Source organism: Tamandua tetradactyla, chromosome 13 (genome assembly GCF_023851605.1).
Source record: "Tamandua tetradactyla isolate mTamTet1 chromosome 13, mTamTet1.pri, whole genome shotgun sequence".
Classification (NCBI taxonomy): domain Eukaryota; kingdom Metazoa; phylum Chordata; class Mammalia; order Pilosa; family Myrmecophagidae; genus Tamandua; species Tamandua tetradactyla.
The window spans coordinates 93698786-93714279 of NC_135339.1; the positions used below are offsets into that span (position 1 = coordinate 93698786).

Genomic DNA, 15494 nt, shown 5'->3' on the forward strand with positions numbered 1-15494 from the left:
GGCTCAGGGAGAGCAATGCTAACTTCTCTGCATATTGGGACACTGTACCCGGCTTGAGATCCATTAAAACGACAATGTCCCTGTGACCTATTCAGGTCAACTAATTTTTAAGGGGGTGTTTGGTTGAAAAAGGCCTAACGGTCTCAGAATAAAGGCTTCAGTAAGACCCTGAAGCTCCAAATCTGTACATTTGTCATTCCATGGACATCTATCCAGAGGAAAAGTTCATACCCTCAGGCTACTGGAGACCCCACTGGCCCCACACATTTTCTTACCCCTTTCTTTCCCCTCACCATCCTTGGCCAAGAAGTGAGAATCAAGGAGAGATGAAGTGAGATTGGAGCATAGGCTCTGAGTCAAGATTTTGTTTGTCCTTGATCATTGCCGACAAAGTATTAAAAAATAAGTATTATCTCTTCTAAGGCACTTTTCCATGGGAAGAGGTGGTAGACACTTCTCCCAGGAGAAGGACACTGCATTTGAATTCCTGTGGGTGGCCTAGGCTGTCCCCTGCCAGGGGCTGAGGCAAAGGCCTGGGGCAGGACTGAAGCTGCCCAGTGGCCCACCCAGCCAGAGCTTGGCTCGTGCTGAAGAAACCTAGCTGAGGAAGCAGTAAAGAAAGCCCTCAGTCATCGATTTGCCTTTCAGATTCACCCCTTCCCTGCTCTGCCAAAGGTGGGCACTTAATCCCCTGACTCCTCTGTGCTGGGGGATTTAGACACATACATGCCTAGCAGTAGGGACTGAATCACGCCCCCCACAAAAGACAGGCTCAGCTCTTAATCTGGATTCCTGGGGTTGAAGTCATTTGGAAGCAGGACCTTAGAAGATGTTAGTGTCAGTGAAGGAGTGGGCTCCGTTACGGATAAGGTATTCCCAGGTCTTAGATGAGGACACAGTGAAGTAGGGTGGACAGTCACCCCTGTGCCTGGCCCTTACAAGGTGAGGAGATTCAGGTGTGGTCAGGCAGTAGAAGCCAGAAGTCAGAAGAACCCAGAGAATGAAGCATTCCCATGTAATGGGGGCCCAAAGAAGCCCAAGGACTGTGCTAGGCCAGCACCAGAACCCTGGTCGCCCAGGAGAAAGCATGGCCGGTGGAGGTCTGGATGTTGGGCTTCTGCTCTCCAAAACCAAGGCCATAAATTCCGGCCAAGCCTACAGAGATGTGGTACATGTCATAGCAGCCCTGACCAACCAACACACCCAATTTTACTGCTTTATCTGAAACACAATATGAAAGGAACAAGTCCAAGGACTGATGGAGAGATAAGAACTATGCCTTTGCTCTGAAAGGAAAGGGAGGATTTCCCACCATCTCTGCACTAGCCACAACCAGTGACAGTCAAACTTTATCAAGAACTTCCCATCAGCCAAGCATGAGGAGGATCAGTCACACTGGTGTCCTCTTGTTTCCCTGCCAGCCCATTTTACAGATGAGACATCAGAGGTCAGAACTGAATTACCTTGCCAAAAGTCACACAAGCAAGTGGTGGGGCTGGAAGGACACCCCGGGTCTACCCACCCCAAACATGGGCTCCTTCCTGGGATGTGTGACCACCCCCAGCCCCATCCACCTCTCCAGCAGCTTCTAAGGACTTTAGAAGTTTGGCCAAATTGAAGGTGGGACCCTGGAAAAGATGGGGGAGGGGAAATAGTGCCCACATGTTTGAGGTGAGAAGCCACTAAAACACCTGTTTAGTTGGGACAGCAGAATCTACAACCAGACAATTCTGTTTTCTGAGACCCTCCAACACCAGCTAAGCAGTGGAATTTGTTCTTTGTTCAAAGTTAGGAGACCCTTTCTTTTCATACCACCTGCTTATCCACTGGGGAAAGATGTAAGAAGAAAAGCTATTGGCACCTACCGATTCCTCTTTGTTTTCACGTTTTGGTCATTGCTGTCATCTTCAGAACCTGATCCATCGCTGTGGTCAGCTAAAAGAGAAGCAAGCGAAAAGGATTGGGCACCAGGGCTCACGACACTGGAAAGTCACCATGACATCTCAAGGTGGAAGAGAAATGCTCTCAGTGTATATTCTCTTCTATTTCATCAGAGACCTATGATTTTGCCTTTTTGCAGAGGGGTCATTTTTAGCTGCCATCTTTAGTTGATTTTGAGGTTGTCTGACCTACTCCATGGGCCAGAGGATGGGGAATTAAGGGTGGGCCCCTGTTCAAACCCTCCTGCCCCCACTTCAGGACGAAGGTCCCTGGAATGAGTCTTTCCATTTCACGTCCTTGTGAGTGAAAGGTGAGCCCGGGTTTCCCTCCTTTGCCACCTGCCCTAATGAAGAGTGGCTGGTCCACAGTGCTTCCAGTGGGGCCCACTAATTGCTCCCCTCTGTCCACTGTGGGGAGTAATCGGATTTCTCTTGTACATGGGGCCCACTTCTCTACTGACTCTGTGTCTACTTCAAAAACTCAAATTGATTTTGAAGACACACTGCCCTGATTTCCATCTTGAAGAGGTCGACCCTGTAAATGCCTGATGAGCTTACGGAATGAAAAAGACAAAAAGTGCTGTCAGGTTTTCGTATTTGTCCACAAAAGGGAAAGAGAAAAATGAGCATGAAGTTTGTTCTAGACCATTATTTTTTCTGCCCTGACAGGCTGGATGTTTTCCAAGTGCTTTCTAGCATCTCAAATGCCTTCTTCCTGTTTCTCATGGGTATCTATCAGCCCCGAGAAAAACACTCTCTCCACGAGCACATGGCCCTGTGGGTGGGGGTGAAGGGGGCTGGGCTTCACTGGACACCCCTCGCCACACCCACACCCACCTGGCCCCGCCCCACTCAGCACCTCCTCTCATGGCCCAACCTGAGTACCACTCTCACTGGGACCCCTCCCACCTGGGCCCCACCTAGGTCCCACTCCACGGGGGGCTCCCCTCCCACCTGGGCCCTGCCCTCACTGGGCCCCACCCCACGGGGGCTCCCCTCCCACCTGGGCCCTGCCCCCACTAGGCCCCACCCCATGGCTACCTTGCCTCTGGCGTGTGGCCCTCTCCGATGGGCCCAGCACTCATAAGGACTGTGGGGTCTATGGGAAAACATCGCTTTTCAGCAGCTGCAAAGCCCTCCACCCCTTTCCCTCCGGGGAACCTGGCTTCCCCCACACAGCCTTCAGAATCCCTGTGACGCCCAGGCTGCCCGCTCCCGGGTCGGAGTGACGCAGGCGCTTCCAAAACATAGGGTGGGGCCGCGCGGAAGGTGGGAGGGCCAGCTCCCACCTCGCCGCAGCCCGCCCTGCACCTGGCTCTGGAAGCTTCCTCCCCAGGCCTGCCTCTCCGTGCCAAATGCCAAGCCCTGCGCTTGCAGCCGGGCCCCGGCGGCCACGAGGCCACACAGGGCGGGCACTGGCTACAGGCACATTGCCCGGGGCATCCCCCAATCAGGCTAGCACCTGCCCCCGTGAGGCTGTCATGGGACGAGCCACTGAGGACGGTCCCAGCTGCACTTCCAGGAGGAAGACGGTGGGAAGCGGGCGGGGAGGGGAGGTGGGTGGTGTCCAGACTCGAGGGCCCCTGCGGCCTTGCATGTGCCCCCCACTGCCGCCTGCGGGGAGTCGACAGCCCTTTGTGGACGGCATCATCCTGCGCAGCGGCCCCTGGCCTCCCCCGCTGCCTGCGGCCCCGCCAACAGTGTCTCCCTGCATATCCGCCATCCCTGAGGGGCAGCAGGAGGGAGCGGGGGGTGGGGGGGGGGAGAAGGGCCCGCCAGGGCACTGGGCAGGGCAAGGCCATTTAAAGAAGCGAGGAACTCGGGGCCAGGAAAGGCCCATCACCCCACACCGGTCATCTCCTCCTCCTTGTGCCCCCCAGCCCTTCCTCTGGGCTGGTGACCCCAAAATGTACTCGTTGGCCCCACAGCTTCCCAGATCCCTCCACCGCCTGGCCACCTGTCTCCTGGTGTCCTGTGGGCACCCTGATTGGCACAGCCGGTCCCCCACACCCCCAGCCCCCTGCCATACCTGCTCGGCCCTCGCCTCCTCCCAGGGTCTCAGAGTGCCCCCTGGCTCCTACCTGACCCTGCCTTCTGCCCCGCCTGCACCTTGGGGGCTCCTCTCTAGCTAGGATGTGAAGGAGAACTGGGGCAGTGTGGTTGCAGCTTATTCCCAGGCAGGCCAGGCAGGGACGGCGGGGTGGCGGGGTGTGGGGTGGCAGGGGGGGGCCTGAGCAGGGCTTAGGGAACCCCTTCCTCTCACCTGCTCCAGACATACCTCAGGGGTGCGCAAAGCTAAACATGAAAACTAAAAAGCAAAAATAATGAGGCCATACAATTACACAGATGGTATGTAAAATGGAAAATATGTGCCATGCTGTTTCTTTCCTAATAGTTTTTGTTTGTGTATTTGATTTTAACAACCTCAGTGTGTAAGCAAAGCCTTACTGAAAAGGATTCAAAATCCAAAACCAGAAAGGAAGATACTTATGAATTTGACTGGCTTTCAAAACACAAGACCAACTTTCTGTTTCAAAGTAATAAAAATGAAATCAAAAGACCAGGGAAAATGTTTTGAAATCACATTGCAAACAAAGGGCTGAAATCCTTGATTTAGGAGATTGTTTAACCCAATAAAGAAGACAAACAGTTCACAGGAATATAAAACAAACCAATAAAAATGGACAATAATTACAGGAGAAGGTGCTCAATTCCACCTAAAATGAGGAAATGCCAACCCAAACAAACCGTGGTTCTTTAGGTTGAGTTTTGGTGACCTGCGGAGCTGGCAGGGCTGCTCGACCCACGAGGGCAGGACTGACCTGCCCTGGCTCGGTGCCCCCATTCCAGATTCCAGGCGCACACACCCCTTCACCCAGCAACCCCCACGATATGGGTTTGCACAACAGGTGTCCTCGCACCAGTGCTCCTTACACACGTCCCTGCACGGGTGTCCTTATCGGCACCACGTCTTAGCAAAGCCGAACAAATGAGGAAAGTCCATCAGCAGCCCTGCTGAAGTGATGGTCCACCCAGGCCTGAAAAAGAGGGGAGAAAGGTGGTGGGGGCAGGAGAGAGAGGGGGGTGGGAGGAAAGAGAGAGAGGTGGGGGGATAGATACAGAGAAGAGAGGAAAGAGAGGAGAGAGACAGAGAAAGGTGGAAGAAAGAAAGAGAGAATGGGGGGGAAAGAGAAGGGTGGGAGGAAAGAGAGAGAGAAGAGGGAGGTGAGAAAGACAGGTGAAGGAGAAAGAGAGGGAGAGAAAGGAACCTGAAAAGATGGGAAGTTTCCCCAGTTTTAAAAAGCTCCATACAGATGAGCTGTTGCACCATTTACCTGCCTGCATTTCTCATCAAGGGCGCACATGTAAGGAAAGGGACACGGCAGGGTCTGCGAAGCAGGCGGGGTGGCAGGGAAAGCCCCCGGCAGCTCTGGTGGTGGAGATGCCTCTACCAGGGGGACACCCCTTTCCGCTCGGGGCCTGGGACAGGGCAGGCCCATCTCCGGATAAATGAAAACCTGCGGTGGGTGGAGCAGAGTTGCATTTGGGGGCAACTCTGGGTAGTTGGGGCGCACTGAGGCCCGAGGAGGACGTGGCTGTGCCCAGGCACCCCTGGAAAGCTCGGGCACCACGGCTGAGACTCAGGGGATCCCCAATTCTGTCGTAGAAGGCTCTTGGTGCTCCCCGATCAGGCGCTGCTATTCAGCTTCCCGCCGAGTCCATGCTCCCTGCTCCCCTTGGGGTCCACGTGGCCATGAGGCCCGGAGGGTGGGAGTGCCGCCGCGGGAGGTCAGGCAGGGAGGGGCGAGATGCCTGCAGCCCCGAGGAGCCAGAGCGGTGCCCCCCGCTCTGCACACGGGTCATCGCCGCCAGATGCAGTCTGGGATGAGTGTCACAGCCAGGCCCCTTCTGTCCAGTGCAGGGGTCTGTGCTTCCGTCTGCTCCTCTGAAAGCCGGGTCCCTGGTGTGGTGTGTGGCGAGGGCGGCCATGGGGGGCGTGACAGAGACCCCCAGGCTGCGAGGGAGGCGCCGGGACAAAGGGGCCCAGGTCTAAGGCTGGTGGGACCCCCAAGGCCCCTTTCTGGAATGCGGCTCCGACCCTGTGGGCCAGGCCAGGCCGCGTCCCCCCAGCAGGGCCTGTCCCGCACAGACCTCTCCGAAGCCTTGGTCACCGCGCCGACGGCTGCCCACGTCGTCCGTCCCTAAGGCCCGCGTCAGGCGCAGGCACCCTGGGCCTCTCTTTGTCCTTGTTCTCGTGCCCAGCCTTGCTGCGGGGTGAGGGGAACGCACGCCCAGCCCCCAGGGCCCCCGGCCCCTTCCAGGGCCACACGGACCAGCGTCCTCAAGACCAAGTGTGCCCTGGCAAAGGAGGGTGACGAGGTCTCCTCCTGCGGGGACGGGAAGCTCAGGGAGCAGCGCCCGGCAGCAGGATGGCGGGACGCCGGAGGCCCGTGGGCAGAGTGGCCTGAGGACCTGGACAAGGAGGGCCCAGTCCACAGGGGTCCACGGGTCAAGGGGCCTGGGCAGCAAGAGCCCGGCGGGATGAGCTGCTGTCCCCCTCCCCCTCCCTCCTCTTCTTTTCTGTTTCCTTCTTGGGGAGGGGGCGTAGCCTGTAGCCCTAGGTTCCAGGTGATGCCACTCTGAAAACTGCTGCCCCAGTCTACCCTCCTGTTTAGTGCCAAGGCGCAGCGCATCACATAGCCTTCTCAGGGACGCGAATTAAACGCTGCGTCCAGAAACTGGCCCAGGCTTCTCGCTGCCCTCCTGGGCTCTCTGGTGGGACCACAGGCAGCAAAGAGAGGTGAGGGCTGCATGCTGCGTGGGGCTGCTGGCCCACGTGTCCCGGGGGGGCCCTGAGCCCAGTGGCCTGGAACCTTCTGCAGAGGTTAAGCAAGCAGCCTTTGGCCGTTATGGAGGAGCTGAGCGGTGATTCTCCTGCCGGGGGCCGGTCTCTGCCCGAGAACCTCACCGGGCTGCCCTGGCACAGCCACTGGCCAAGGCGGGGGTGCTGGTGTGGAGCTGAGAAAGCACATGGCCTGCTTCGTGCCTGTGCACTGAGGAGGGCAGGGCTGGGGGACCCCAGGGGGTGACCGGACAGATGTCAGGTGAGGCTGGGGCACCACCCAGAGAGCCCAGCAGGCAGGTGGGCTCCACCACACGCCAGGGGCCTCCACTGTGGACACAAACCGGCACCCCTCACCATGAGAGACCATCTGGCACTCACTACCACGGCCACCTGTCTGCCCTGCGTTTACAGCGGCGTCCACTGCCCCCAGGCAAACAGCGCCAGAAAGGACCCTTTCGCAGGTCCCAGCTGTGTCTACACACGGAGCAATTTAATATCCTTTCCGAGGAAGCGAATGCCATTGTCTATTTACATTTGTCTCGAATAAAAAGTTTCAAACGTTTACAGAGCAATTGAGGCCAAGAAGGGCTGCTGCCGCCTCCGTGCAGGCTGGGACGAGGGCGTGTAGAAATGCAGCTGTGTCACGGGTTGCTCACGAGCGGGGGCCCAGGGAGCCAAAGGCCGTCCAGCCCTTCAGGCACCCCGAGCCCCAGCAGGGGTGCCACCCTCCCGGACCCACGGTCACGCCTGCCGGCTCCCAGTCAAGGCCCACTTGCTTGCCAGCCGATTGTCCTTGTTCCTTGCGCCTCTCTTCTGTAAAAGGGGTGTGAATTCGGGAAGGTTGGCAAAGCACCCGCATCCCGGACCCTGGAGCTGCAAATGCCCTGCATGCAGAGCTCAGGCTGCAGACCTGCTGCTCCGGACGGCGGCTTCCGTGGGGTGCCGGCGGGTCCTGTGAGTGCCACTGCGTAGAGGAGTGGGACGCAGAGGGGGGCCTGAGGCCGCCGCGCTGCTGGCCTTGGGCAGGGGCAGCGAGGCTGGGGAAGGTGGCAGCTTCTAGAAGCTGAAACAGGTAGAAACGATCCCCCTGGAGCCTCCAGAAGCAGTGCTGCTGACACCATGACCTGCCCAGTGCCACCCACGCCAGGTCCCGCCTCCAGAGCCACGACACGCAGCACATGGTATCGCTTCAGGAGTGCTCGGTAGCTTGTCCGGCTGACCCGCTATGTGTGCTGCCCAGGGCTCTGTGTCACCAGCACCCCAGCCGGATGCTCCCCGCTGCCCCTGCAGAGCCCCAGCAGCCCCTCCCTCCTCTACCACCCGGGGATCATGCGTCCCTCTGCAGCTGTGGCTCCGTGACCACAGCCACTGGGGGAGGGAAAGGCTGGGGCATTATCCCTCTCTCTCCCCAGCTTTGCCTTGAAGAAAAAGCCTAAAGCTGCTGACACTTCATTCCGGGCCACACGGAGCCCTGGCCGAGCAGGAACCCCACTGGGACAAGGGAACAGGTCCTGGTCAAGCCCAGGAAGCAGTCATTGGCTGTGCCCAGGCCAGACGCCTGCTGGCGAGCACAGGTGTGGCCACTGCAGTGAGAGCCTGTGGGGAGTGAGGCTCTGGGGAGTGCGGGGAGTCCTGGAGCTGATGCTAGGAGACAAGCAGGAATCTTCCAGACAAAGCGTGTGTGATAATCCCAAGGCCAGCGGGGCCCATAATGGATGGAGGGGGTGAAGGCTGGCACTTGGCATTTCTTTCACTTCAACACGTGTGTCTTCCTCAAATAACAGTATAGCCACAAAAACCATAAAAGGTCCACATGCAACACAAGATAATAAAAAATATACAGCCTTGACTTGAAGCTGCGGCAATGCTGATGCAATGAAAGGAGTGGCTGGCACGCTGGCATCTCTGTGTCCCGCACCCAGGAAAATGCCTGGAGCCATCAGCTCCTCCCCCTCCCCCACTTTGGGTCCGAGTTAAACATGACTCTCCCTACCAAGGACAGCAGGTTAGTGCAGCAATCATTTTACAAAATTCATCTATTTCATTTTACTCTTAAAAAAACTATGAGTATCAATTAGAATGCCTAATTGTTCTGTTTCAGACTAGAAACAAGGCATTACTATATTCAAATCTAGAATGAACCATGGCTGAACAACACATGAAAAACGAATTTCTCTACAGAGAGCCATTTCCCTAACAGTGGTTCTTATAATAATTGGGGTCAAATCATTTGAAGGATCATGATGAATGGCCAGCCAGGACAAATGACATTTGCTGGTGGCTGGAAGTCATCAACTCTGCCCCTTAGTCATTAACTCATCCTACACAAATGTCCCTTGTCGCAATTGTTTTGTTGCACAGCAATCTGGACAGAGCTTAGGAAATTAGAATTTACATACTTAAATAACAATTCTGTTCTGACAACCGGAAGCTGAGAGCTGAGGTCAGTGGCGTATCCTCAACTTAAACAAACACCAGACATAAACACACACCCACACAATTTGATTCAAGAAGCTCTCTTTCTTTCTTTATAAAAGGAGGCAGGGCTAAAAGCTGACTTGTCACTGGTTGCAATTTTGCAGTTGCATGTCTATCTAAGTAGAGGCAGCTGCTGTGACAAAACTGACGTCTACCTCAGCATGTCCACTCTACACTCATAAAGCATTTCCGAGTGGGTTTGCAGGGCTGAAGACTCAGTTCTTGAACTTTTTAAGTACAAGGTGGACATGATGGCAGAGCAGAATGGAGCATGGGTCTGGGGCCCGGGGCACCGGGGTCCCCCCACCCCAGTCCTGGTTTTCAGACACCTGGATGCCATGTCTGACCAGGTAAGAGCTCGCGTGGTACCTGCCTGCTTCTTTTCAGCCCTGGCCTGATTATGTCCAAAGAATTTTCACTGAAAAATGGAAGAACGACTCTTCCCTGACTTTTAATGAGCACTTTTTTTTCTCACTTCTACCAATTCTTTGGGAAAAAGAAAAGAGAAACAGAGCCAATTATCTCCAGGAATGCAGAGGCAAGAAAATACCAAAGAATCTGCTTGCTTGCGTTATTTGCCTTTTACCATGCAAATAATATCATTAGGATAAACGGTACCTGAACGTTTCTTACAGGTTTTGAAAGTCTCATGATCTTTATAAATTGTGCACTCTTCTCTGTCTATGAATGAGGACCATGGGAGACATTCTGTGTGTGTGTGTTTACATTATACATTAGCATTCTTCCAGTGTGCAAACTGTCTCTTTTAAAAGTGGCTCCACCTGATCAAAGGAGGGAAAGAAATCACAAAATATAATTGCTATTGTCCCTGAATGCAGTGTAGTTTTTAGATTCAATTAAATATGCACACAGAACATGTTTCTTTACCCAGCATCAGTTGGTTCAAGCTCTCTGGAGAATGTTCTCTGATATCTTAAGTGAAATAATCATATTAAACTTGTCATCTCTCAATCTAAAAAGACTTCTGCCAGCTTTTCAAGATTGGTATTTTCCAGGTCCCTTGGTGGTGATAAAAAGCCTCAGAAAACTTTCATAATGATATCTTCTGAAGATATCATTGACCAAAAGTGTGAGCTGATGACATCTTGTTGTTAGCCCTATAGGAGATGGAATAAAAAATAGCCGAGCAAACCTTCAAAATGCCCTGCAGAAATAAAGCAAAAATCCTCTGTCCAGGTGTCAAGACCCCCACCTCCAGCACCTGGTCTTACCACCAAAGTTACATGCAGGCTGGAGAATGACATGCATTACACACAGGCTGAGATTACACACAGGCCGGAGAATGCCTGTCCTCTCACTTCTCCAGTGAAAACATGGCTATTTTGAGCTGTCATGCTTAGGGGATGTGGCTTTCCCAACACATAGGCTGTAAAAAATGTCTTAGATCTCATCGGAAATGCCAAGACATTCTCCCCTGACTTTTTGTGAAACAGAATTTATAAGGGCAGGGATAGAAAATCTACCTCTCCCTCAGCCGTCCCATTCTTCTACGACTGGGAAGAATCCTTTGCCCACTGCAGGCATGTGTTTTAATTCAATTAAAGCACCCATTCAAAGAAAACAACGCCCTGTTTAGCCCTGAAGTTCTGAAGTGAGCGTGTGAGGCAGAGGGAGGTAGTGTCATTTGTGTACAGCTGGTCTGTAAAGTGGAGTCCCTGAGACATTCAGGACAAAAACAAAAGCTGCTGGAAAGTGACCATGTGGATGAGGAGACTTTGAGTGGCTGACGATGAAGGACCTTCTCTAAACTCATAAACTTCCTTGGTGCGAAAAGAAATCAGTGCCCCATCGCTGGGAGAGATGGATGATTCGGCATAAAGCACCATGACTTAGAACTGAATTCTGAAATGGTCAACCCCGTGCCTTAAACATCAGTTTCCAGCATAACGAGGATGCGCCCCACTCTCACTTCCCAGTCCCTGGGGACACGGACTCTGGTTGTTTGGAAAAGGGGGTGCGCCCGCCTGGCCCGTGTTACCTCCTGCGGCCTCCAGCTTGCGCTTGTGCGGCGGGTCTCTGAGGATCCTGCCCAGGTCCCCGCGTCCCCGCAGGTCCAGCGGCTCCTCCCAGACGGACAGCTGCGTCGTCGGGTTGAAGAAGAAGACGCGGTCATCGCCCGTCCAGACCACACACCTGTGCCATCAAAACGCCCGTCTTAGTCCCCCGGGAGACATGGCACCCCACGCCCAGCGCTGTGCCACCCCGCCGTGGATGCATTGGGGACCGAGAGCTGTGCCACTCGTGTGGGTGGCCGCGGTGATGACCAGCTCTGGTTTCCTAGGCTGCTTTCCGGATCTTTGGCATATTTTGTCTCGCTCGGCACCGTCACCGCCGTCCTTTCACCGCTAAGACTCGGGGTCCAGGGGAGGCAGGCGGCATCCCGAGGCCACGTAAGGTACCCCACCCTTCCCAGCCCCACCCACCTCTAGTTTAATGAAATCTGATTCAAACCTAGAGCCCTCGCCCAGGCACCAGGGACGGAGGGGTCTGGCGGGGTGGGGGGGTTCCTGAGCGTCCCTGGCTAAGTGCTAGGCATGCGGCCAAGGTTTCGCTGACCACTGAGCAGTCCTTAAAGGGCAGCTTTAATGGGCAGTTCAGCCCTGTTGTCCTGGCTCACTCTTAGAAGAGACCAGAAAAGACTTGAACTTCTGTACTGTTTTGTATGAGCATCTAAAATATCTGAAAGGAGCAAACTCAGTGCTAAAATCCCTTGTCTGTGGACGGTTATCAGAGAAGAGAAAGGATGATAAAGATAGATCAAAAAGAGAAAAGCCAACAAGCAGGAAGGAAGGGCCTCCCATGGGGTCAGGGCCTGTCACAGTGGGTGCAGGGGTGGAAGGGCACAGACGGATATGGATTCTGGCCTCGAAGCATCTCTGCACCATGGCTAGCTGAGACCACCCCCCCTCATCCCTGCCTGGCAAGACAAAGCAGAGAAGGGACGCTGTGCTGGCCCCAAGGCCCTTGTCTGGTCTGCGCCTCCCAGATGGGCCCTTTGGCCCAGGCCCCCCCGCCCAGGTCCCAGCACCCCACAGCAACCGTGGAAAGACCTTTGGCCTCGTCATGCTCCTCAGACTCCTCCGGTGCCTCGGAGATGGTCAGGGACTGGCCACGTGGGCTGGAACTCTAGGGAAAATGAGCTCCTGCCAAGGCAGAATCTCTGACCTGCCTGGGCCCCCACCCCTGACCGCCCAGACCAGGCACGCATGGACACCGGCCATTGATGCGGCTCTGGGCCAGCACAGACCATTCCACTTTGCTCAGAGGAAAATCGCCGCACACCCCTGAACCTCCCTGCCGGACCTGGCTGGCCACCTCCCCGGGCCAGGCTGACCGCTCCAGGGTTGCCCCCAAGCATTGGCATTTCTGGGCTGAGTGGGACTGAGCCGGACTCACGATGCCAGCGGGTCAGGCCCAGGAAGCCATGGTGTGCTGTCACGTGGCCAAAGGGGCTCTGCAGGTGTGACTAAGCAAAGGACCCTGCAATGCGGAGATCAACCTGGGAACTTGGAGTGATGATGGAAGCAGAGGTGGAGAGAGATGGAGATGTGGTGATGCTACCTCGCTGGCCCCGAAGATGGAGGGAGGAATTGCAGCCAAGGCACGCGGCGCCTCCAGCAGCCGGGAAAGTAAAGGAAGTGAATTTCCCCACGAGCCTGGGCGGGAGGTGCTGATGCCCTGCCAGGGCCCGGAGCGGGACTGCGAACCTTCACAGTGCTGAACTCAGCAGGCGGAACAGGCTGGTATTGAGTGTGGAGTGGAAGGTGATTATGCCGCGCTGTAAATTATGCACAGCTCAGCTGCCACGTGAACTCTCCAGACAGAAGTGTGTGCTGGCAGGAACACCAACCCTGCCGTGCAAACTCACCTCCTTCCCTCTAGGACACACTCTGGGAGCGGGTGCCTCCCTGATCCCCTTTTGGGGGCCCTGCAGAGCTTGTTGCATGTACCACACTAGACCTGCACGAGGAAGGCACGATAGGGGAGGGGAGACAAAGGTATTCCACTTTCGACTCAGGACTCAAGGACTGCAGTGCATGTAATCACAGCAAATAGGCCTGCCGAACCCCCCGACTCCAGCTAGGAAGTCAAACTGCCCTTCCGAAACACACACACATGATGTACCCCAAACTCAATGGCCCAGGCCCCCTACCCCTCTCCCTCCGGCAGAGCCAGTGAGATGAGGAGCCCTCATGGGAGCCCGGGCCTTAGAGAACTGCTTCCCAGAGGGCTCTGCCTCTAGGGATCTCTGCACACCAGGCAAGTGCGTTTCCCACCAAGGCTTTGGTTTCCTTATTTATAAAAGAAGGTTGTTGGGCTGGGGTTCCAGTCCTTAGACAATTTCTCCTAAGAATTAAAGCTTTCTTAAGTTAAAGCTCTTTCTTAATGGTAGCTCCGATTCTTTTCCTCTTAATTTTCCAGTTTGGCTCCAGGAGCCCTGCGTAGTTGTGGAGGTGGCTCCCGCCCCCAGGCCAAGCTTATGGGGAGGGGCCACCTGTGCGCTAGATACCTGAGCTCTGCCAGCTGCTGCCTTGTGCCGGGGGCCACACCTGTCCCAGGGCAACCTTTATCGTCACCCATTGGCTGAGGGGCGGGAAGGGGCCCAGGTCCAGGTGCAATGCATGCTCCAGAGCACCCAGGGTGCAGCTGACGCTGGACACTGGCTCCCTTAGCCTCTTCCCGTCCTGCCCTGCTCTCCTCACTCCCTGCTCCCTGGAAATCACCTCTTCTCTCACCTGCAGGGAGAGCTCGGTCCCAGCTGCTGCTTCAGGGACCCTCACTCAAGATAGCGCAGATGGGAGGAAGAGCTAGGTGTCCCCGGGAAACTTCCCAGTCCACGAGTGAGTGTGGACTTCGGTCCAGAGGAGGCCCACCCTGCCCCACCCAGCCCCGCCCTGCCCCGCCCTGCCCCGCCCCACCCCGCCCCACCATCGCCCACTCAAGCCTGTGCTGGGGGCTTTCAAGAGCAGACCCAGTCTCACCAGTGTGGACCGCCCTGGCTGCAAAGGGCAGAGAGGCTGAGGAGGTGTATTTCCATGCTCATTGGAAGTATTCGCTTAATTAAGAGCTGCTAATTTGAAAAAGTGCAGGGGCATGTTTAATGTATGTTGCAAGCAGATGAGGCATTTCAAGTGAAAACTGTCAAAATGCTGGGAAGCCTTGGGAAGACGGGTGCAAGTGTCTGAAGGAAGGAGACCCCGGATCTGTGTAAAGAAAGGACGCCAGCAGTGCCAGCTCCGGGCTAGCCCCTCGAGAACTCTGAGCAGGTCTCAGCCTTGGCCAAGCCCAAGTCACGCCCAGCTGGCTCTGGGATATATTTCTATGCTCCAGAATAAAGGTGCATTTCTTTGTGTTTCTCTGTAAGCCAACAGTTTCCCCAAGCACACATGGGGAGTTTTCTGTGTCTTGAGAAGGTTCTGGTAGAAGTCATTGAAGATAGGTGAGTGCAGGCAATCCTTCACCCACTTTGGGACGAGCTGGGTCCCTGCCATGGGGAGCTATGGAGTGTAAGAACCACAGGCCTTAAACTTGGGTGCCAGGCCTGCTTCCAGATCGCATGTGACCTGACACCAGGCTGAGGAAAAGCAGGTGGGTCTGGGCAGGTAAGCTTAGGCAGGTGGGCTCAGGTAGGTAGATACTGGCAGGTAGGTCCCTGCAGGTGATTCGGGGCAGGTGGGCTCAGGCAGGTAGGTCCTGGCAGGTGGGCCCAGGCAGGTAGGCTTAGGCATGGGGTCCAGGCAACTATGCTGCAGACAGTTAGGGGTCTCACAGAAGTCACCCCCAAGGCTAAGCTGACCGGCATGTGAGGGACTTGGGGTCCATGGCCTCCTCTAGTGGGGGGAGGAAGGGACGAGCTGCACAAGCCTTACCCCATCACATGCTAGGACCTGCCTCAATTCTTCCGCAGACAACTGAACAGCTTCTTACCAAAGGCCACACAGCTCAACAGGACATGGCTCTCCTAGTGCCTCTGTCAGGGGCTGCAGGTCTTAGGTCCGGGGTCCTTTGTGAACGCACCCCTGCTTTTCCTGAAGACGTGAGTGTGCTGGAGCACTAGAAGCAGGCAACCTGGAGGGTCTCCCAACGGCCTGATACCCACATGGCTTCTCCAACAGGTCGACATGCTCCCTTTTCTCACCGAGTGCTGAAAAATTCCCCAAAGCTTCTGACTTCGCTGTTAACTTCAGAAAGAAGTTTAATTCTTTCGA

At 55.4% G+C, this 15494-nt stretch overlaps 1 protein-coding gene across 1 annotated transcript in view; it reads right to left on the bottom strand.

The window, feature by feature from the left end:
• Window positions 1-15494, bottom strand: part of TCERG1L (transcription elongation regulator 1 like) — a 215433-nt gene that overhangs the window by 42042 nt on the left and 157897 nt on the right. Inside the window, exons 7-8 of the mRNA XM_077124440.1 lie at window positions 11264-11418; window positions 1866-1935 (exon numbers count right to left, since the gene is read on the bottom strand). Coding sequence (XP_076980555.1) covers window positions 1866-1935; window positions 11264-11418 — 225 coding nt within the window. The remainder of the gene's footprint in view (window positions 1-1865; window positions 1936-11263; window positions 11419-15494) is intronic.